This window comes from Equus caballus, chromosome 19 (assembly GCF_041296265.1).
Source record: "Equus caballus isolate H_3958 breed thoroughbred chromosome 19, TB-T2T, whole genome shotgun sequence".
Classification (NCBI taxonomy): Eukaryota; Metazoa; Chordata; class Mammalia; order Perissodactyla; family Equidae; genus Equus; species Equus caballus.
In genome coordinates this window covers 55,635,629-55,659,039 of record NC_091702.1, presented here as the reverse complement: position 1 = coordinate 55,659,039, position 23,411 = coordinate 55,635,629, and the positions used below count along the sequence as shown (strand labels likewise).

Below are 23,411 nucleotides of genomic sequence, written 5' to 3'. Positions count from 1 at the left end.
AACAAGTTTTTTTTCTCTTGATGCTTTTAAGATTCTCTCCTTATCTTTAACTTTTGACAATTTAATTATATAATGTGTCTCAGTGTAGGTCTCTGGAATCATTGTATTTGGAACTCTCTGAGTTTCTTGGATCTGGATATCTGTTTCTTTCTCCAAGTTAGGGAAGTTTTCAGCCATTATTTCTTTGAATAAGCTTTCTGCCCTTTTCTGTCTCTGTTCTCCTTCTGGGACCCCTATAATGTGAATATTGGTCTGCTTGATGGTGTCCCATAAATCCTTTAAGCTATCTTTTTCTTTTTGCTCCTCTGATTGGATGAATTTCACTACCCTGTCTTTGAGTTCACTGATCCTTTATTCTGCTTGATCTAGTCTGCTGTTTAGCCCCTCTACTGAATTTTTCAGCTCAGTTGTTGTATTCTTCAGCTCTGTGATTTCTATTTGGTACTTTCTTATATTTTCTGTCTCTTTGTTGAAATTCTCTCTTTGTTCATGAATTCTTCTCCTGACCTTGGTAAGCAACTTTATGATTGCTATTTTGATCTATCAGATAAATCACTTATCTCAGTTTCATTAAGATCTATTTCTGGGGTTTTATCCAGTTCTTTTGTTTGGAATATACTCCTCTGTCTCTTCATTTTCCTTTATTCTCTGTGCTGGTTCCTGTGCATTAGATCAAAAAGCCACCTCTCCCAGCTTTGATGAAGTGATCTTGTGTAAGAGATGAAGCTAATCATTCCGCCCAGCCTGAGCTCTCAGTTGTCTCTCAAACCTTTGTGATTGTCCAAGCTGCCTTATTTGTTCTTAGTGGCTCCCAGTAATTGAGGGTATGCTAAGACCTGTCTGTGTCCCAAGGGGGAGGATCTTATTCAGCAGTTATATGCAGGTTGATTAGAAGCCAGTGCCCTCAGGTAGCAGCTTTTGATGTATGCAAATAGACTTCTTTCAGAGAAAGACTGGGAGATGGGCATTTCTGTCTGCTTCTGTACTGAGCTCTGGAGGGCAGCCAGTTGAAAAGTGTCTCTTTATTTGCTACATTTCAGTGGACCCTTGAATGCAAGCTCCACTGGCCACTAGAGCCAGATAATAATAAAAGGGTATGTCCTCTGGGTAGCAGTCACAAAAGCCAGGGTGCCAGACTTTTGCACAAGCTCCTTCTGGGGAGACACTATCTTTGCAAGCTTATTAAGAATTATTACTTTGCCTTCTCTAATCTTGTGGATCTTGTGAATGTAAGCCCCATTAGCTTTCAGAGCTATGTGTTTTGGGGGCCCATCTCTCAGACGGAAGTCTTAAAAGTTGGGGCACTAAATGCTGGGTCCAAACTTCTTCCTTCTTAGGGAAAAGCTGGGAGCTGTGAATTCCCTTCTGATTGTATGTCTCTGTTCCAGAGGGTGGGTTTTATGGTAAGAGTGTGTCTCAGCCTTTCCTACCCATTTCAATGTAGGTATTTTCTCATTAGCCTGATGCGCAGAAGTCATTCAGCTAGTTTCTGGATTTCTTTCAGAGGGAATTGATCCATGTGTAGCTGTAGATTCAGTGTATCCATGGGAGGAGTTGAGTTCAAGGGCCTCCTAAGTTGCCATCTCGGACCAGACCACAGACTGCTTTTCTTGATTTCTTCCAGCAATAAAATCATATCTGGTACAGCTTTGCACTCGAAGTTACCTTTTGCTTAAGTTTATGATTGAGTATAATCTGACTTTTTTTATGCCAGATAGATGAATTGAAGGGGATATGATGGAGATTACTCACAATTCCTTTAAATCTGTAACGTTGGTATTAATTTCTTACCTCCTTCTAGAATGCTATATTGCTTCTTATTACTATTTTGTCCAGGGGTTCCACTTGGCCACTTGGCCCTTCCTGCCATAATGATTCTCATTCTATAGGTTAGCGAGACAATATGAATGTTTGGCTAGATGCTAAGTATATTCATTCCAATTATACACTTACGGACTCAGGGAAATAAACAGAGAGTAGACCTACCGGACTTCTATGAGACAGACTGGGTCAGAAACTCCATATATCATCTAGAATCAAAGCTCCTAGTCTAACTTGAGGACCGTGATGACATTATAAACCTTTCATATCAGTATCGTTTTAAATGCCATATCCCAAAGTCCTATAAAAGTCTGGGTATTCTCTTTTCCCAATGCACAGTAACTCTGGTAAAGTGACTAAAGGTCCACTTGAGAAAAGATCGAGGGACTATTTACCTATATACTTGTGGTATTGTTGCGGTCTTTTCTCAAGGACTCTGGTTCTGAGAATTGACTTAGATTGAGAGAAGGGGTGAGGGAGGGATCATGATTTTCCTTTGCAGTAGTTGATCTCATCCTTTTGCTCATCAGCTCTCTCTCCATTCTTGAATCCTTTTGATGCTAAAAAGACCAATTCCATGGCAGCCTCTACTGTCAACCATGTCTTGCAGAGGACACCTATCTTTGAGGTTCTCACGATTGCCTTGGTGAAGGGAAATGTTCTCTGGGCCTTCCCAAGAAACAACGTCATGTGGTTGGTTCTTCATTCTTATATAATAAATCTAGTTAAACATTCCAATTTTTATCATATTCATTTCATCTACTGTAGGTTATTCATCTGGTCAAGCTTCAAAGAACCATCCCAGAAGTGTAATAGTACCAGCTCCAAGTGTCCTTGACAGAATCATCCCTGAATCATCATGGATAAGACCACTGTGCCAATAAATTCTCCCCAATGTGGTCTTATGTTGCAAACTTCTGGTCCAATATCCTCAAGATCCATTCTCTTATATGTTCTACTAGCATTTGCTAGTATTAGGCAGCTCCTGAAATTCCTTCAGTAGATAAGTTGTAATCTCTTGGAGAAGGCTCTGTATTTCCCCTCTAGCTGTGCTGAGACTTGAGCTGGGTAATTATTTTGGAAGCAATGAAAGGTGGCAGAGACTAACCTTCATTTTGTGATGCTTCCTCTTGTCATGTCTTTGCAGCATCTGAAGGTGATATGAGGCTATTATGCTCTAGCAGGGGAGAGGCGGCTGCTTCTGCCAGGCCAGAGTATTCATGAGAATGTGGGGTTCCAAGATCCTGAGGTTTGTTCACCCAAGAGCTACCACTTCAGATCTCAGGGTCCTGATATTTTCCTATCAGAGCCTTGACATTGATATGGAAGTCCTGTCAATGCTATGCATTTAACATTCTTTGTGTAGCTTTAGCTGCATCCCTCTAAATTAGATATACTGTATACATTTTTATTCAATTCTGAATAATTTAAGTTGAATTTTTAATTTTAAGAATTATATATATTTTTCCATTTTCTATTCAGTTTCTTTTGGTGATTGACCTCGTCATGTTTGTATTTCCATCACTTATTAATTTCAACATTTCAGTAATACTTATCTTACAGTCCATATTGCATAATTCTAATAACTGAAGTCTTAGAAACATAAATCTGCTGTTATTTCTGCTGATTCTCTTTGTTTCCTTCTGTGTTTGTTGATCTTTGATAGTTACTTCATCCATTGGCTAGAAAACTCAATTTTGAACGGAATGGTATTCCGTACATAGTAATAAATGCTAACATTTATTAACTGCTTACCCAGTGCTAGTCCCAGGATTAAAGCTTTCTATATACCCTACGTAATCTTGAGAACCATCCCATGAGGTAGGCAGAGGAGAACCCAACTAACATATCTGAGAACATATTATGTGTCAGTTATTTTGCCAGATGCTTTACATATATCAGTTAGCATCCAGAATATGACATAGATATTACTATACTATTTTGCAGATAAGAAAACTGGGACCTGAAAAGATCATTCAGCTAATAAATGGTGTAGACTAGTATTCTAAACCAAGCCATCTGACTCCAGAATCTATCCACTTTAAGATGAATGATATTTAAGAGATAGCCTAAAGGATGCATTGACTATCAATTCTTTTTCAAATCTCCCTTTCTTTAAGTTTCATCAACAGAAATAATTACTCAGGAAGTTGTAGCTTAAGTCAGTATTGAAGGCTTTAAAAGAACTGTGGTACAAAAATATCCTTTTGGTATTTATTGAGTGTGGTGGATTAAAGATAGCCACACAAACGTTGATACTCCTACTGAGAAGAAGGGTCTATATTTTCTCCTCTTGAATCTAAGAAAAGAAATAAAAGCTATCCAAAATGAAAAGGAAGAAGCAAAATTATCTCTATTCATAGATGATATGATCTTACATAGAGAAAATCTTAGAGAAATCACAGAAAACAACTAGAGCTAATAAGTGAATTCAGCAAATCTTCAGGATACAAGATCACTATACAAAAATCAGTTGTATTTCTACACATTAGGAAGGAATAGTCCAAAAATTAAATTAAGAAAACAATTTCATTTACAATAACATAAAAAATACTTAAAATTAAAGTCAACCGAAAACTTGAATACTGAAAACTATAAAACATTCTTGAAAGAAATTAGGGAAGATCTAAATAAATGAAAAGACATCCTGTGCTCATTAATTGGAAAGGTTAATATTGTTAAGGTAGCAATACTACCCAATGTAATCTATAAATTCAATGTCCCTATGAAAATCTCAATGACACTCAGGAATAGACATGCTAATCCTAAAATTCATATGGAATTGCAAGGAACTCCAAAGAGTTACACCAAATTTGAAAAAGAAAAGCAAAGTTGATGGACTCACACTTCCTGATTTCAAAATTGCCCAGCAGCTGTGGAAAACAATTTGGTGGCTCCTCAAGATGTTAAACATAAAATTATCATATGATCCAACAATTTCACTCTTAGGTGCATGGAAAGCAGATGTTCAAACAAATACTTGTACACAAATATTGATAGCAGCACTGTTCACAATAGCAAAAGGTAAAAAGAATCCAAATGTCCATCAACTGATGAAATGGCAAATAAAATATAGTATATCCATACAATGGGCTATTATTCAGCCATAAGAAGGAATAAAGTATTGATATATGTACAAAGTAGATGAACCTTTTGCTACCGATATATGCTACAACCTGGATGAAAACATTATGTTGAGTGAAAGAAGCCAGAAACAAAATGCTACATACCGTATCAGTCTATTTACATGGAATATTCAGAATAGGTAAATTCGCTGAGACAGAAAGCAGACTACAGTCATGACCCGCATAATGACGTTTTGGTTAAGGACAGACCACATATGCGACAATAGTTTCATAAGGTTAATATCATATAGCCTAGGTTTGTAGTAGCCTATATCATCTCGGTTTGTGTAAGTACACTCTACGATGTTCACACAACAATGAAATCGCCTAACAATGTGTTTCACAGAATGTATGCTAGTCGTTATGCAATGCATGACTGTAGTACCATCCAGCAGCTGGGGAGAAGGGGGAATGGGGAGTGACTGATTAATTGGGACCAGGTTTACCTTTGGGGCAACGAAAATGTTGTGGAATTTGGTAGAGGAGATGATTGCCCAACATTGTGAATATGCTAAACAACACTGAATGGTACACAAAAATGTGAAATTTATCTCAATAATAAAAAAAGTTATTATACTGTCTCTTTTTTTCTTTAAGTAACTTTCTGTCTGTGTACAAGTAATTTAGTTGTAAACCACCTCAAAATATTTTGGAAAATATTCAGGATATAAATCTAAAAAAATAAAAAAGGAATTTCAAGTGAATATAAAAGCATTTCTAGTAAGCTTCAAAAATACTCACCTTGATGGGACCCCTTTTTCCTTTTTAGTATTATACACCCAATTGAGCAACACTTTTCTAATAAAGCTAAGAATTTTTTTGCTTTCAGAATAATTCTTTATTGTTTCAGGACTCACATGTCTAAAAAAAAAACAGAAATCTTTCAACATGCTTTAAAATTTTTAGGATGAGTTTATTGCAGTATCGTCAGAAGGCAGGAAGACTATTTTGTACGGTGATGACTGGGAATGAGACACACTCATGGGCATAGGTCCAAGTCACAAAATTATAGATATAAGTAGATACACAATTATGAAGTTAGATTGTGGGGCTCACTCATTAAACAGAGTACCAAAAATGGGAGATACGTGGTTTAAAATAGCAGAGAAATCAAGGTTCAAAAAGAGAAAGCATATTATAATTCAAATATTTGAGACGCAAATACCTTCGGGTTGTCATGTTGGATCTTCCATTATCTGGTATGGCAATGAACAAATTATCTCACTAATCTGTTTGCTCTGTGAAACAGAGGTAAAAATATCTATGCCAGCTTGGGATAATTAAATGAGACAGGATATATGAAGCATCCAACCCATCTCACACCTCCTCCCATCTCTTTTCTTTCACCTTCTGAGCAAGTAGTCAGGGAATTTATGGGAAAAATACAAGAGGTGAAGTAAAAGAGTTAAAATGCTTACTTGGAGAAGTCAGTGATACCGACCCTGATATCATTTTCCCCACATTAAACCCAGCAAATATGGGGTTAAAAGCAAAACACCCATTCCCTGCTTACTCTCTGGCTTCCTGGCTCAAGAATCCACTATTCTCCATGGAGACAGACACCATCAAGGACAAGCACCTGGACTATCTCCTCCCGCAAAGAGATACGGGCTGGTGGGAAAGCTGCTGACCAGCAAGGTCATGAGCTCCCTCCTCTCTGCAAGTGTCTCAAGGCCAAAGACAGGCTGGTGGGAAAGCTCCAACCAGCAAGGCCATATGCTCCCCCTCCCCTACCTAAAACCCCAAATAAAAACCCTTCCTTTTAGCTTTTCGGGGAGTTTGGGATTTCAGCATTAGCTGCCCTCTCTCCTTGCTCAGTGCTGTGCAAAAATAAAATTCCTACTTTCTTCCACCACACCTGGTGTCAGAGATTGGCTTGCTGTGCAACGGGTGAGCGAACTCACTTCAGGTTCGGTAACATCAGTGAGTCTAAAACCTTAAAAGACACTTTGGTAGCACTTGTCCCAAGTTGTCTGCAGGTTTCTTCTGGCTTTTCTATTGAGACAGCTCAGATTTATGTGCTATGATTTGGTCTCACTTAGCCAATTCCCTTGGTTTTATAAGGAACTTACCTGCTGCTGACCAAATACTTTCACTGTCTTCATCAGAAGGAGGTTAGGGCTCCGTCCCTGGGTCTGAGACCCTATCTTAAAATATGGCTCAGAGGAAGGGCATTGGTAACTTAAGTTCAACTTCCTATTGATTATAACGTTCTCACTCTGAAATTTGGGAGATTTCTCTGCTAACAGGGATACTGATGTAATTGAAAAGAATGAAGTCATTCAATTCTCTGTGATTCAATATAATAATGTGGTAATTACATGGAAAATCATGAATGGGTATATGACTTGATTCATTCCTAATTGTAAAATATTTATTGAACACCTGTTATGCTTGCTAAATGCTCCCCAGCATTTAGGAGGCATAAACCATAAAAAAGCATAAACCATAAACCATAAAGAAATACCGGTCCCTGCTCTTAAGGATCCAGCAGACTAGTGGAGTAAGACATGCAAATAACCATTGCAGGAAAGTGTAGTAAGTGCTGCTGCAGAGATAATGAACAAGAGGGCATGCTGGACCGCAAAAGGGGGCATTTAATATAGTCTTGGGGAATCAGGGAGTCTTCCTGAAGGAGTTAACATCTAAGCTAAGATCTGATCATTTCACAGGTTCCTATGAATCTTAAAATTCTTTGATATCAATGAGTTTGTGATATATTTACAGCTCAAATTACTAAGTAATTGAGGTTCCTGAATTCCTGTTTTATATCAAGATGGTCACTGTTTAGACCTGATTTAGGAAAACAGTATGATGTCTTTAAATGGATAGTGAGGCTGCTTCGCTTTAAACCTGAGCTCTGTAATTTATTAGTCCGATGACCTTGGGTAAATTACTTAAGCTCTCTGTGCCTCATTTTCCTCATTTGCAAAATGAAGATGTTAATAGCACTTATAGGATTTTTATGACATTAAATTGGTAATACATGTAAAATGTTTAAAACTGTGCCCTGACACAGAAGTCAACAAATATAAGCTCTGTATTCAAAGTATTATTTCTTAGTCAATTACGTAGGCACTTAAGACAGATTCTGGTCCCCCTGTTTAAACTCCCCACTCTTTCTCTCCTTAGACTTACTTTCTCACCACAAGATAACCCAACACGTGGGGATACTGATAGGAAAGATCAGCAAGTGACAAAATCAACTCCAAGGCAGCCCAGCAAAGAAGCAAGTACTGAATGCAAGTGTAATTAATAGAAAGTTCTCTGGGCACTGGAACATCATCTCGCTAATCTTGATATTCCCAACAGTGCCTGGCATATAGCTTTGCACATATTAATATTCAATATTTACCTCTTACAAACATGGATAAAAATGTACTATATTCCAAAATTTGCCTTCATTGTCCACTATGAGTCCTTTCAACTCTTTAACCCCTTTTCCCACTGTCAGTCTCCTCTATGTGTCCATTTATTCTGGGTCCTCATAGGCATGTGTTGCTTCTGCCTTCGTGGAGGATTTAAAGAGGAAAAATCAAGGCAGTGGGCGACTTTCTCGATACTGCTTTTTTATATTAACCTCTCCTAGACAATGCAGTGATAGCATTTTCAGCATATCATTTATTCATTCATTTAAAAACTTACACAATACACTGTGCATCTATCCTCTTTAAAGCATCCATCATATTGTTTCTAATTAATCACATTTGCCCAACCTTCTCCCCCACACCCCCTAACACCACTAAAGTCCCCTAAGCACTTGAAGGGTCTGAAGCCAGAGGGTACACAGAGGCCCTTGTACCATGTATGGACATATTTAAACATTACTATTCCAGAAAATGAAATTTTAAATGAGATATTTTATCTTCCTACCTTGACAAATATAATATCATAATGCTTTGCATGGCTAGGTTTAAAATGAAAACTCTTAAGAGTCTTTGAAAATCTGTACTGGAGCTACATGAGAACACGCTCCAGTGTCTGGTTGCTTCTCCTCCCACACACGGTTTTATCCCTCACTGCGCCACAAGCTAGTACACGCAAGTGAACACCAGGCCAGCATCCCTCTTAGGTTTTGACATGTGCATACCAAAGGCCTAGTTTGCTTATGAGAGGATGGCCCAGGGGAAGAGGCCCAATAAGATCCTAGAAATGAGCTGAAGAGCACTAGAGCAGGGAATTTTGGTGTCTTTGGTACCAGGAGTGTGGTCTGGAACAAGGTATGTCTGGGCTTTGGGTGGACATGGTTGTAACTGCATTGCTGTTTAACTCTTCCCTCCACCCAATCATGTATCCTTCATCCTTCCACAGGCAATGATCTGAGGGTACTCCCTAACACACTGACTTTGAGGAACTCACTGGTTGCTGTGGAGATGGGAATCTAAACAAATCAGTCCAAGTGGATGCTGAGTATTAAGAGAGGATGCGCGTTGAGAAGCTGTGCCTGGAGGGATCAAGGGAGTCTTTGACCTTAGTGAGGCAGTCTAAAGGAAAGAGTGGTTTACCACAGCTCAGCTTTGGAAGGCAAAAGGAGGATGGGAAGAGCATCTCATGCAGAAGGAGCAGCTTGTTCTAATGCACAGAGGTGTGAACGAGCAGAGCAAGTTTGGGAAACTGAAAGTAGGTGATTTAGCCTGATGGTGGGGTTCAGAGCAGGCAGTGGCTCACACACATAGTACTTAATGATCCCAAATTACCAGACAAAAGTAAGAAAACTCACTTGTACAATTTCCTAAATACAGTGGCTTAGAAGGATAGAAGCTTTCTCTTGACAACATACTTACTCTCCCTTCTTCTCGCCAAAGCTTCCTGCTACACCTACCAGCACTTGGACCGCATTCTGGGATAGAGTCTCATTCCTGTATTGTCTCTGGTAGCTTGCCTAAACGAAATGTTGAGTGAAATCATTATATAGAAGGATTGACAATGAAAACTTATGATTCCCTTTATGGAAAAATAATCTATGAGAAAGAATTCAAAATCCCCAGATAATCTAGTATCTTTCTAAAAAGAATCTTTCTATGGAGTCCAGACCATGAGATCAATGCAGAAGGTAGGTCTGAGCTTTCGGTGGAAACAAACTGGTTTTGCAGGAAACTAGGATCCTGCTAGATGTTTATTAGATTTTCAAAAATAAGTAGAGTTCTGTGGCTAAATAAATGTCAGAAGTGCTGCAAGCTGCATCCCCATCTTAAAAGTTGATAAAGCATATTCAAATATTAAAGGCTCTGAGAAATCCTTCACTAAAGGATCTGGGTTAATATCTTTACATAATTCCATTTTCCCAAACATATTGACAACAGAACTCTGTTGTCTCCAGTCTATTGTAAGCATTAAATGAACTGCTACCATTGTGCAGAATGCTGTCATTCGTTCATTCAGTCCACATATTGAGAGCCCACTCTGCCTCGGGCACTACGTTTGAAGCTGGGGAAACCACTGTCTGACACCGTCTGGCCTCAGTGTTCTGAACATTGTTGAGAATCATTGTACAGACCAACTTCCTAAAGTGTAATGTATGATATCACTAAAGATTCCTGGGTTCCACAGAAGACATTCTGTCTGCACAGTCATTTACGGATATTAAAACATGGTTTTACTCTTGGGGGATACTAGAAAGCGATAGAACTAAATCTGAGGATGAGGATCAAAAGGCTATTTGACCATAATGAGAAGAACTCAATAGAGTAGCATTTTTCTCCTTAAACTTCACTAAAATACTTATAAAATAATGTGAGATTTAAATATTTTCAGTATCCTCAAAGATAAACACTGTAGTCTGTGGAAAAATAAGGAAGCTAAAAATACTATGGGAACTCATGAGAGTTTAGTAGCACAAATGACAAAGCATTTAGATACTAGAAAAATGTTAATGTTTAAATGATTATTTACAACAAAATGTAAGAAGAATTCAGAGGATGGCTGATTCCCAAAAATAACTGCCATTATTATATATTTTACATATATATACTATTAATTAATCAATGTATATATTTTAAATAAAATTATTTAATTCTTTCAATAGCTTTATGAGGAAGGTATTCTAATCTGTATTTTATAGATAAAAAAGCTGAGGCTCAGAGAGTTAAGTAGTTTTCCCAAGATCACAGTGGAAACTCAGTTCTTTCTGAATTTAAGACCTGTCCCCCTTCCCCCTCGCTTTACGGTATGCTGCCTCTCCTGTACCACGGGCTTCCCATGCTGTGTTTCCTCTTCTAACATACGATAGTGGAGAAGATACTGCCCCAGGCAACAAGGACTGGCTGAGATTTCAATAAAAACTCTCAAAGCTGAAAAAACTGTAATAGACTAATTAATACTATAGTCGGGAACAATGAACATTAGAGTTGAGTTTGCAGGAAACAAATCAACAACCTGAGATAAACGTGAAAATATGTCTTGGATGAAGAGGAACTAAAAAGATATGAGGTAAGATGAAGATCGAGAGACCAGAGCAGAGAGATTCAGCCTGCTTTGAAAAATAGGATTTCCTGATTAAGACACAACACATAGCACAAAATCAACAAAGATATACCAGTAGAAAATAAACATTTAAGGCAAGAAATCAAAAAGGTACATGGGGCCAGCCCAGTGGCACAGTAGTTAAGTTCGCATACTCCACGTTGGTGGCCTGGGGTGTGCGGGTTTAGATCCCAGGTGCCGACCTACGCACCACTTGTCAAACCATGCTGTGGCAGGCGTGCCACATATAAAATAGAGGAAGATGGGCACAGATGGTAGCTCAGGGCCAATCTTCCTTAGCAAAAAGAGGAGGATGGGCGGTGGATGTTAAATCAGTGCTAACCTTCCTTGAAAAAAATGGTACATGGAATGTATATTGCAGAAAACATAGACTATCACAAGTGGGAAGAATCTAAGAGGCCATTCAGTTAGCATAAGTTTTCTATTTTACAGGTGGTTAGAATAAAGAATAAAAGGAATAAGTCCTGAGTCACACATGATATTAATAAGGAAAACAAGACTCTACATGGAGTCTGCTGCATTGATTCTGAAGGCTCTTGAATACTATATTCTCCTGCAGTAGATTAAAAATTTGCAAGTGACTCAAAGACAGTATCTCATAAAAGCTGCTGGTGGAACAAGCACCATATGAGCGTGAGTTCATCCTTCACGGCACTGCCTCCATTGCTTCAAGACGTCATGTAGGTCCTTGGAAAAGCTGTCTTTGAGACTCAGCTTGTCTACTAGGACTACTGCTGAAGAGAGAACCATCCGCTATAGAGCTTCCCTTGCCAAGTTCGACTGAACAAGCAAAGGCGTGGAATCCTATGGAATAGCTGAAAAATGCATGGCAGCTCCGTACGCAATGAGGAAGGCCCAACACGAACATTTGGAGAAGCTGAGTCGCGGCAACTAGCCTAGATCCTGACCTGAATAGGTAATGGCAACCAGGTTATTAGCAATTTCCCCAAGAGTTCTGTATGCTGCGGCGCTACAAAATTTCTCTAATTTTTACTCAAGATTCAAGATGAAAACATACTATCCTCTACTTGCAGTTATTAGCAGACTTGGTGGCATCCTTTCATGAAAAACTAGATGGACCCAGAGACGGGCAGTGTCATAGAACTGACTGAATAACATGTCTGAAGACTGCGCTCAGCTGTAATTCCTGCCACTGGGATCTGTGAGATTCCTGGTTCCTCATAATAAAACACTTGAGTTAATTTGAGTAGATTTCTTTTCCTTTTTTTTTTTGCAGTCAAGCAGATTCCTAAGATAATGCCAAACTTCCCTTTGCCTTTGTAAACAATCTACTAAGCTATGCAGGTGAGCATAATCAAGATGTTTTCAGCAAGGGAGAAAGTTTTCAGTATAATTTTAAGCCAAAAAGTAATTTTAAAAGAATACAATAAAGGACTAACGATTTGTGCTGACAAGAGACGCCTGTTGGCCAGCTCCATTGCTTCAATGTTCAGGGTCTCATCGATTTCCTTGTTGCAGTCTGGACATTTCACCTTTTGATGTTCTGTCGTTTCTCCTTGGCTCAACTAAGTAAAACACAAATCAAAACCAAAAAGCAATACATGAATATTAACATATTGTTTAGCATAAACCTCAAGTAATTTGCATAGCAGTTTGGTTTGAAAAACTATAGAAAATCTGCTGGATGCAGAAAAATGTTCAGATGAGTTTCCTCATTGTTTACACAGTTATCTGGAAGGGAAAATAATTGTCAGTTTTTGGGGGAAGGAGTTGTATCATATCTTTACCTTTACATGGCATTAACAGTTTATAAAAGCTACCATATATTTGATCACATTTTAAACCAGTGGGTCTGCAAGTGTGGTGCCCCAGCCTCAGCATCACCTGGGAATTGTTAGAAATGCACATTCTCAGACCCCGTCACAGACCTACTGAATCAGAAACTGGGAGAAAAGACAGCAATCTGTGCTTTCATAAACCCCTTCCTTGATTCTGCTGCAGCTCAAGCTGACAACCACCGCTTTAAACTACTCAGGAAGGAAGAACAGAAAGTGAACATGGCATTAGGAGATGGGAATATGGATAACCCCATTGTACTGATGAGAAAATAAAAATTTTGCTCAAGATCACAAAGCCATTTATTAAGGGACAAAGCTAGGACATGAACCTAGATTTTCTGAGACCAAGGCCGGTGCTCTGTCTATAACACTAAAATATCCCTCTTGTTTGCATCGTAAAGAACAGAAAGCGGTTGTCTGGTCACCTGCCTTCTGAAACAGATCAAGTCCCAGGGTGGTGCTTCAACCCTGACTTTGCAATAGCATCAGTTGGGTAAATGGATTAAAAATACATATTCCTGGGACCCTCTTCAGATCCTTTGCATCAGATTCTCCTGGGTAGGGGCTGGAGGAATCAATCCACATTTTTAATAAGTTTTCCAGATGATTCTGATGCAGTCAGGTTAGCAAAAGGCCACAATCAGACATTGGAAGCTACTATAGAAAATCCTCGGATTTGACTTGGTGCTTGTCTCATCCTGAAATCCTGGCAGTATTCCTGCAGGCAGAGGGCTTGGTTCTGACCCTCCATCTGGAGCTTCAAGCACTGGTTAGTGGACGTGAAAGAGATTTTTAGGAATCCTATTTCATAGAAACCAATTCTTATGCCTACACTCCTGAAATTGGCTCCTCGTATTGTATGATGCAGAAAAACATTGTAATGAAGACTGGACATCACCTAGGAGAGGGCAAAGCAGCAGCAGCACTGAGGAAATCCCAGAACAACTTCATGATTTCTCTTTACGGCGCGCATGACTGATTATTGAGTTACGTACTCTTAAATAAGTAAGAAGTCTGACCACAGAGATTCTAGAGCAGATCTCAGAAGTAGGAAGTGACATCCCACTCACATCTAAACTCATGATACTGGTTTTGAATTCTACTTTATATAAAAAAAATAATATTTACCATAAGCTAGGGCCTAGCAAGTGCTCAGTATATATGATAGCCTGAATGCTGAATAAATGCAGAACAAAGGCACCTGTCTACCTTCAATCTAGTAAAAAACTGCCTATTTTCTAAGGCTCTCTCTCCTCTTTTTATGACATTTTTCAAAGGCAGCTCCGTTCACTGTTCCTTCTTTTGAACTTACAACACAAATCTACATACTCACAGGGGTTGTCACTTCTACTTTGCCCCACAGTGATCACAAAATGCCCTGAAATCGCCTCCATACAGTTAGGGTAAATATGGAGTTACCAATACCACTTCTCTGTCAATTACAAGTATTAAAAATTGTGAGTTAATAATTGTAACATTTATGCTTACTTAAGGGCAATCATATCCACTTCGAGGGAACAAACAGAAGATACTACCGGCTCACCGCATACGGGTTTTGAAGTACAATGGCTTTCTCGACCATGTTCCAATCCGCATCAGCAAGATCTTTGTCAAATTTGAGTGCAGAGGCTGCGGATCTGGTTACCTCTTGAAAGTGTTGGAATGTACAATAAAGTGATTTATATTTTGTTGATGTGACGTCACGGAGACCTTCGATACAAAGAGAGTATTTTATAAATGAGGCACACCATCATTTTGATATGATTATAAAGCTTTCTTTTGTTCTTATTGTCACTAAGTATTTTTTTTTAAGTTAAAGACAACATAAATTGTTTAATAATGGGAACACTAACAATTTCAAACTTTTCTACTTTCATACTTCTCACAAAAGCTGAGGTACATAATGATAACAATAGCAACAGCTAATATTGATGGAGTGCTTACTGTATGCTGAGAAAGCACATCTCAGCACTTGGCACCTAGTAAGTCTTTGGATCATCCTGACTAACTTTTGAGGTAAGTTCCTTTTCTAGTTCCAAAGAGGAGACAGAGGAACAGAGGTGTGATGATTAATTTTATGTGTTAACTTGATTGGGCCATGGAATGTCCGGATATTTGGTCAAACATTATTCTGGGCGTGTCTGTGAAGGTGTTTCTGGATGAGAATAATATTTAAGTTGGTAGACACTGAGTCAATGAGATTGCTCTCGTCAGTGTGGGCAGGCCTCATCCAATCCACAGAGGCCTGAACAGGACAAAAGGCTGAGCAAAAGAAAATTCACTCTCTGTGCCTGACGATCTTCAGGCTGGGCGGGCGGCCCTCTCCTGCCTGTGGAGTCCGACTGGAACTCACTCTACAGGTTCTTCCCTGGTTCTCAGGCCTTCGGACTGCAGATCCTGGGACTTCTTAGCTTCCATAATCATGTGAGCCAATTCCTTATAATAAATCCCTTTATATATACATATACACACATACAGAATATATGTATGTACATATATATATATATAAGATATATAGGTAGGAGATATATATGTAAGATATATATATGTGTGTGTATACATATATCTCCTAGACATATGTCTCTTAGATGTACACTCATATGTACCCATATGTAAGAAATACGTGCCTATATATAAGATCATATATATAGGCATATATGATATATCTCCAGACCTCATAAACATTGGAAGGACTCTTACTCTCAGACACAAATTCTTTTTTTGAGCCCTAGAAACTGTTTTGGAAAGCAATAAGGTACCATAAGCAAATGTTCACTGCTCTCAGTGCAAGTAAACAGATGCTCCACATAAGAATTTTAGGTTTATTTAGCAACTAAGTAGAACATGTGATACTCTTTGCAAAACTTTACCTCTTTAATCTGTTCTTCCCATTTTACTAGGTTAAGGCACAGACAATGAAAAAAGAAAAGGAAAGAAAAAGAAAAGGTTCTGTTGCAAATATGAGGAAGGAAAGGAGATTGGCTAGTGTGATATTATCCTTAAAAATAAAATTTCAGATTGATAAAAAATGCCATTAGAGTGAAAATTCTGGATGAGACAGAAAGGGTGATAGGGTAGTCAAGAATATAATGGATTCAAAGTATCAGGGCAATTTATTTATAGTTCTTTTCTAGCCCTGACCTAGCTGTGTGACCTTTGGCAAGAACTTTTAACTCTCTAGATCTCAATTTCTCAATTGTTAAAAAGTAGGGGATTGAAACATGCATATTGCACAATGCAATCGCCTCCTAAAACTGCTATTTCTGTTTCTACTCTCCTCATGCCCCTCAATCACTTATCCACAGAAGGAGAGCGATCTTTCTAAGGCCTTAATTGTATAATTACATGTACTTGCTTAACACCAACCAAAGAATTCCTTTTTCCCTCAGAAAAAAGTCTTAAAATTCAAGGCCCTTCATTATCTAACTCCTCCCTACCTCTCCCATTTGGCCTTCCTCCATTCTCTGCATTGTTCTAGAAGGTTCCAACACCTCTAACGCTCTTTCCTTGAATGCACTCAATTTCTAACTTCCTTGGGAGTCTAGCATCTGCTGTGTTTTCTCTTTTATTTATATGTGGTTTGTTTACTTTGATGCACACGTGACTCTCCGATATTACCTTATCTGACTGGTTTACTGTTTCTCCTCTCTCCAGTGTAAACAACAACTCAGAAATCTTGTCTGTCTTCATAAAGCATCTCTACCAGTTAGAATGGTGCCTGGCATATGAGAGCCTCGTGTTTTTTTTTTTTAAAGGCTCTTAATAAAAGTTTGTCAAAAGAATAAACTTATTATATTATTTTACTTAAACTAAACTAATATAAATAAGTAATCATTTAAAGTAAGCAAGCTTATCGGCCCAAACCATTCATATGCCTTTACATAAAGATCTAATTTTCTGTTCAATTAGACACAGTTGATTTGTATTTATGTGTCTTCTTTCTTCATTATTAGCAATTCTTTAGTATATTTAGAATATTTTTTTCTTCACTCAGAATAGTAATTAGTAGGGCTTACCTAATTTACTAACTGCTATCGGCAAAATCAATCTATTGACAATCAGGCTGACTAAGCATACTGCCACTGCATGAAATAATACCTAGAATTGGAAAAAAAATACAAAGTAAGCATTCATGACAATTTCATATAATGTATTCTATATTTACCAATGCAGATTAAGCTGGGGAGTGTTATGTCATTAGATGCTCACAGCAGGGGAGAATTTGGATGTCAGGCTTGATGAAAGTACTCTGGGGATGCTCTGTCTTCCTGAGTATATTTCATTCACGCTTTTGGAACCAAAACAAAACTCAGGACACGTGGTTTGACAAGTAAACAGATACTTATAAAGACATTGGGAAAAAAATATTTGACCTTCACTCCCTTGCTGCACTTCTTGAGCCCTAGGAATATGTCTGTAACTTATCATTTCTCATGCACTATCCACACCTCCATGTGTGTAGCCACACAGTTCTCTGCTCAGCATTACCAGCACCTCCATTAAAATAAGTCCCCTCACCTGGGAAAAGAGAACAACTCGGAGGGCTTGATATGTGTGCTCCACCTCATACTTTGCCTCCCTGGCATCCTTTCATTGTCAGCGGGGAGGAGCAGTTAATGGCTTTGGTGCCACTTGATTTCTTTCTCTACTTATATCTGAAGTTGATCTCCATAGACGAGTGGAGCAATATCTTTCAATTTGAGACTACACACTTCTATTGATTTGTAGATTTCTAACTTCCAGAACTTGTGTTAAACCCTAGGCAGTCCTCTGTTCTTTGGCCACAGATGGAGGTGAGGGACAGAGGTGGAACCACACGGGAGGCTCTCAAGTTTGCACCTTAGGATCACCTAGGAAACTAAAGTATTGGTGCCCAAGATGCTCCCACTGAATATTCTGATTTAATTCTTCAAGGGTACAGCCCAAGCATTGGTAATTAGAAAAAAAAATCAAAAGTATAATCTACATGCATTGAATGTGTTTGTGTACTATTTGATGAGTTTTGACAGTGTGTACACTGATTGATCCCTCAATCCCATCATGATGTGGAATATTCTCGTATCTCCCCAAACTTGTGTAGTCGCCCTTCCCAATCAACCCTCTACCTGACAAGAGGCAGCTACTGTTCTGATTTCTATTCCTATAAATAAGAATTACCAATTCTAAAACTTTCATATAAATTGATTATGTTTTTCATTGAAGTTTTAATTTGCATTTCCCTAGAGTAATGATGTTGAGCATTTTCAACGTGCTTAGTGGTATACATCTTTCTTTTTGAAGCATATATTCAAATCTTTTGCCTATTAAAAATTGGTTTATTTTTCTCTTATTATAAAATTGTGGAAATTTTGAAAAATATATTCTGGATAGAAGTGCAATGTCAGATATATGTATTGTGGATGTTTTCTCCCAGATTGTGACTTATCTATCCATTTCTGTAAAACTATCTTTTGATGAGCAAACATTTTTAATATGAATGAAGTCCAATATTATTTTTTATGTTCTAAAAACCCTTTGTTTATCCCAAGGTCATGAAGGTATTCTCTCATGTTTTCTTCCAGAGGTTTTAGAGTTTTTGGCTTTATATTCAAGTCTGTGATTCATCTGGAATCAGTTTTATGTATGCTGTGAGGTAAAAATAGAGGTTTTATTTTCTTTTTTCTAAATAAATATTTAGTTGTTCAGCACAATTTGTCAAAAAGACTATCCTTTCCTCCACTGAACTGCTTTGGCATCTTTGTCAAGAATCAATTCTGAGTCCTTTCTGGACTCTTTATCATATTCCATTTACTTTTTTTTTCTATTTTATCTTTTATTGAAGTTATGCTAGTTTACAACCTTGTGAAATTTCATTTGTACGTTATTATTTGTCAGTCACATTATAGGTGTACCACTTCACCCTTTGTGCCCACCCCCTATTATCTATCTATTTTTATGCCTATATCCTACCAACTTAATTACTGTATCTTTACAGTAAGTCCTGATGTCAGATAATATATATTTGAATATATATTCAACTTTGTTCTTCTTTTTCAAAATTGTTATGGCTATTCTAGGTCTTTTATATTTCTACATAAATTTTAGATTCAGCTTATCTATTTCTAAAACAAATCTTCTGGGAGTGGATTGTGTTGAATAAAGTGAAATCTTAATGATCTTGAGCCTTCCAATCCATGAACGTGGTATATCTCTCCATTTATTTAGGTTTTTAAAATTTCTCCCAACAATGTCTTGTAGTTTTCAGTGCACAAGTCCTGTGCATTGTGAAAAGGAGCCTCTGAGATGGCTCCCAAAGATATCTACCTCCCGATATTTAGGTCCATGTGCAATCACCTCCCCTTGGGTGTGGACTGAACTTATTGATTCACTTCTGATGAATACAGAATACGGTAGAAGTAATGGGAAATTACTTTCAAATTAGGTTATAAAAAGACTGTGGCTTCTGTCTTGAGTGCTTGTTTTTTCTCACTTTCTTGCTTGTTCTGAGAGAAGCCAGCTACTGTATTGTGAGCTGACCTATGGAGAGACCCAGGTGGCAAGGAACTGAGGGAGGCTTCTGGCCAAGAGCCAGCAATGAACTGAGGCCCTTAGTCCGACTGTCTGCTGGGAATGAATCCTGTCAACAACCATGCAAGTGAGCTTGGAAGCAGAATCTCCAGCCCATTTGATCCTTTCGACGCTGTACCCCCAGTTTATGCTTAAATGAAAGTTTATGAGAGAAATTGAATCAGAAGCACCTAGCTAATCCGCATCCACATTTCTGACCCACAGAAATGGAGACAATAAATGTTTCTTGCTTAAAGCAACTAAAATTTGGGGGCAATTTGTTACATAGTCATAGATAACTAATACACACATATTTCATTATATTTATTCCTAAGTATGTTATGTTTTTGATACTGTGTTACGTTATTTCATTTTTCTAATTGTTTGTTGTTAGTATGGAAAAATACAATTGAGTTTTGTAACTGAACATGCATCTCATGATCTTGCTAAGTTCACTTATTAGTTCTACTAGTTATTTGGTGCATACCAATCCGTGTGCCTTCCTTCCACCCCACCCCCACACCCACTATTGCCCTGGGTAGGACAGTGAGTACAATATTATATAGAAGTGTAGAGAGCAGACATATTTGCCTTTTCCCCAAATTTAGGGGGAAAACACTTAGTGTTTTACCATTAAGTGTCACATAAGATTTAGGTTTTTTAATAAATACCCTCTACTAGATTAAGGTAGTCTCCTTCAAATTCAAGTTCACAGAAAGTTCTTCATTTTTTACTTGTGAATTGGTGTTAAATTTTCTCAAATGCTTTGTCTGCATCTGTTGAAATAATTGTATGAGTTTTCTCCTTTATTGTGGTAATGTAATGTACAATATTGATTTTTTAAAATTTTTTTCCAGTTTTATCGAGATGTAATTGACAGTGAACATTGTATTAGTTTAAGGTGTATAGCATAATGATTATACATATATAAATGATTACCATGATAAGTTAACATCCATCACCTCATATAGCTACAAATTTTTTTCTTGTGATGAGAACTTTTAAGACCCTGCTTTCTTAGAGACTTTCAAATATACAGTACAATATTATGAACTATAGTCACCATGCAGTATATGACATCCCCAGGACTTACTGTCTTGTAACTGGAAGTTTGTGCCTTTGACCACCTTCACCCATTTCCTTAACTCCTCAACTCCCACCCCTGGAGACCACTGATATGTTCTCTGTTTCTATGAGCTCAGGTTTTTTTAGATTGCATATATGGTTGTTTGCATATTAAACTATTATTTTTTGGACACAGCTTTTTGAATAAAATCTACTTGATAATAATGTATTATCCCTTTTATGTGCTTAAAATATATTGGGTAAATATTTCTTTTTTCTGCTTTATCTCCCCAACTGCCGCCCCCCCCCCCCCACCCCCGGCCCCGGAAACAGTTGTATATCTTAGCTGCAGGTCCTTCTAGTTGTGGGATGTGGGACGCCGCCTCAACATGGCCTGACGAGTGGTGACATGTCTGCGCCCAGGATCCGAACCCTGGGCCGCTGCAGTGGAGTGCGCGAACTTAACCACTTGGCCACAGAGCCGGCCCCTTGGCTAAATATTTTTAAAGGATTTTTGCATCATGTTTAATCAGTAGTTTTTGTTTTTTGTTTTTTTGTAATATCTGTGTTGTTTTTTGGTATCAGAATGGGCTGGTCACATAAACTGTTCCATCTTTTTCTATTTTATGGAAGAGTTTGTGTAGAATTGGTATTAATTTTTCCTTAAATGTTTGGTATTATTTGCCAGTCAAGCCATCTGGGCTTCTAGTTTTCTCTGAGAAAATTTTAATTTATATATCCAATTTCTTTAACCAACAGAGGGCTATTCAGATTTTCTATTTCCTCTTGTGTCAGTTTGGGTAAGTTGTGTTTTTTGAGGAGTTTAACTATTTTATCTCAGGTGTTGAATATTTTGACCTAAAGTTATATATAGTTTCTACTTATTATTCTTTTAATAACTGTATAATTTGTAGTCATGTTCACTTTTTCATTCCTGATAGTGGTAATTTGTTTCCTATCTTTTACTGTCTCTCTGTCTTTGTTTCCATCACTCATTCTTTTTTTAAGTTTAATATTTTGAGATAATTGTAGATTCACATAGAGTTTTAAGAAATAATACAGAGAGATCCTGTGTAACGTTTACCCAGTTGCCCCCAATGATAAAATTTTCCAAAGCTATAGTAGAACATGACAACCTGGATAGTGACATTGACACAGTCAATTCCACATGTTGACTTCTACAGCCACATTCACTTCCCTCCTGCCCCCACCCCTCTTTACTACTGGCAATCATTAATCTGTTCTCCATTCCTATAATTTTCTCATATAAGAATGTTATATAATTGGAATCATATAGTATTTACTCTTTTGAGAGTAGCATTTTTTACTCAGCATAATTCTCTGGAGATTAATAAAGATTATTGCTTTTATCAATAGTTTGTTCCTTTTCATTGCTGAGTAAGTATTCCATGATACAGTTGTACAACCATGTATTTAAGCATTTACTTGTTAAAGGACATCTGAGTTGTTTCCAGTTTTTGGTTACTATAAATAAGGCTACCATGAAAATTCATGTATGAGTTTGTGTAGACATAATTTTTTATTTCTCTGGGACAAATCCCGAAGGGAGCAATTGCTGGACTGAATGGTAGTTGCATGCATAATTTTTTAAAGCAATTGCCAAATTCTTTCTCAGATTGATCGCACCACTTTATATTACCACTAGCATTGTATGAGTGGTCCAGTTTCTCTGCATCCCTATCAGCATTTGGTGTCATCATTATATTTTATTTCAGCCCTCCTGATAGATGATATCTCTTTGTGGTCTTCATTTGCCTATCCCTCATGCCTAATGATGTTGACCATCTTTTCATGCTTACTTGCCATCTGTATATTCTCTTCAGTGAAATGTCTCTTCATGTATTCTGCTCACTGGAGTATTTGTTTTCTTACTGTGTAATTTTGAGAGTTCTTTACATGCTCTAAATATGAAACTTTGTCAGATACGTGGTTTGCAAATATTATCTCCCAGATTGGAGTTTGTCTTTTCATCTTCTTAACAGGGTCTTTCTTAAAGCAAAAGTTTTTAATTTTGGTAAAGTATAATTTATGGGTTTTTTTTTCTTTTATGGCTCATGCTTTCAGTGTCAAATCTGAGAACTCTTTGCCCTATGCCAGGTCTCAAAGATTTTTATCCCAAGTTTTTAAAAAAACTTTTCTCATTTTACATTTTATATTTAATTCCATGATGCATTTTGAATTAACTTTTGTGAAAGATGTGAGACTTAGGTCAAGACTAAATGTTTTTTGGCCTATGAATGTCCAATTCTTCAGCACCATTTGTTAATAATACTATCCATCATCTACTGAATTGCTTTTGTACCTTTATCAAAAATCAGGTGGGAATATTTGTGTGCATCTATTTCTGGGTTCCTTATCCTGCTCCATGTGTCTTTATCTCTGCCAATACTACACATCTCCATTACTATAACTGTGATAATGTCTTAAAATCAGGAATACTGATTCCTCCCGCTTTATTCTTCTTTTTCAAAATCATTTTTGTTATTTTAGTTCCTTTGCCTTTTTATTTTCTTGAACAATTATACATGGTATTGTATTTTTAATTTTCATT

General features: G+C 37.6%; 1 protein-coding gene across 14 annotated transcripts in view; it reads right to left on the bottom strand.

Annotated features, from left to right (window-relative positions):
- The window catches only part of SLC9C1 (solute carrier family 9 member C1), a 94,416-nt gene that overhangs the window by 34,651 nt on the left and 36,354 nt on the right, over positions 1 to 23,411 (bottom strand). For all 14 annotated transcript variants that reach the window (XM_023623790.2, XM_070242782.1, XM_070242780.1 and 11 more), the window contains 5 exons: positions 17,245 to 17,326; positions 14,772 to 14,938; positions 12,830 to 12,955; positions 9,731 to 9,828; positions 5,688 to 5,807 (listed from right to left, as the gene is read on the bottom strand). In XM_023623790.2, the coding sequence (XP_023479558.1) occupies positions 5,688 to 5,807; positions 9,731 to 9,828; positions 12,830 to 12,955; positions 14,772 to 14,938; positions 17,245 to 17,326 (593 nt within the window). The remainder of the gene's footprint in view (positions 1 to 5,687; positions 5,808 to 9,730; positions 9,829 to 12,829; positions 12,956 to 14,771; positions 14,939 to 17,244; positions 17,327 to 23,411) is intronic.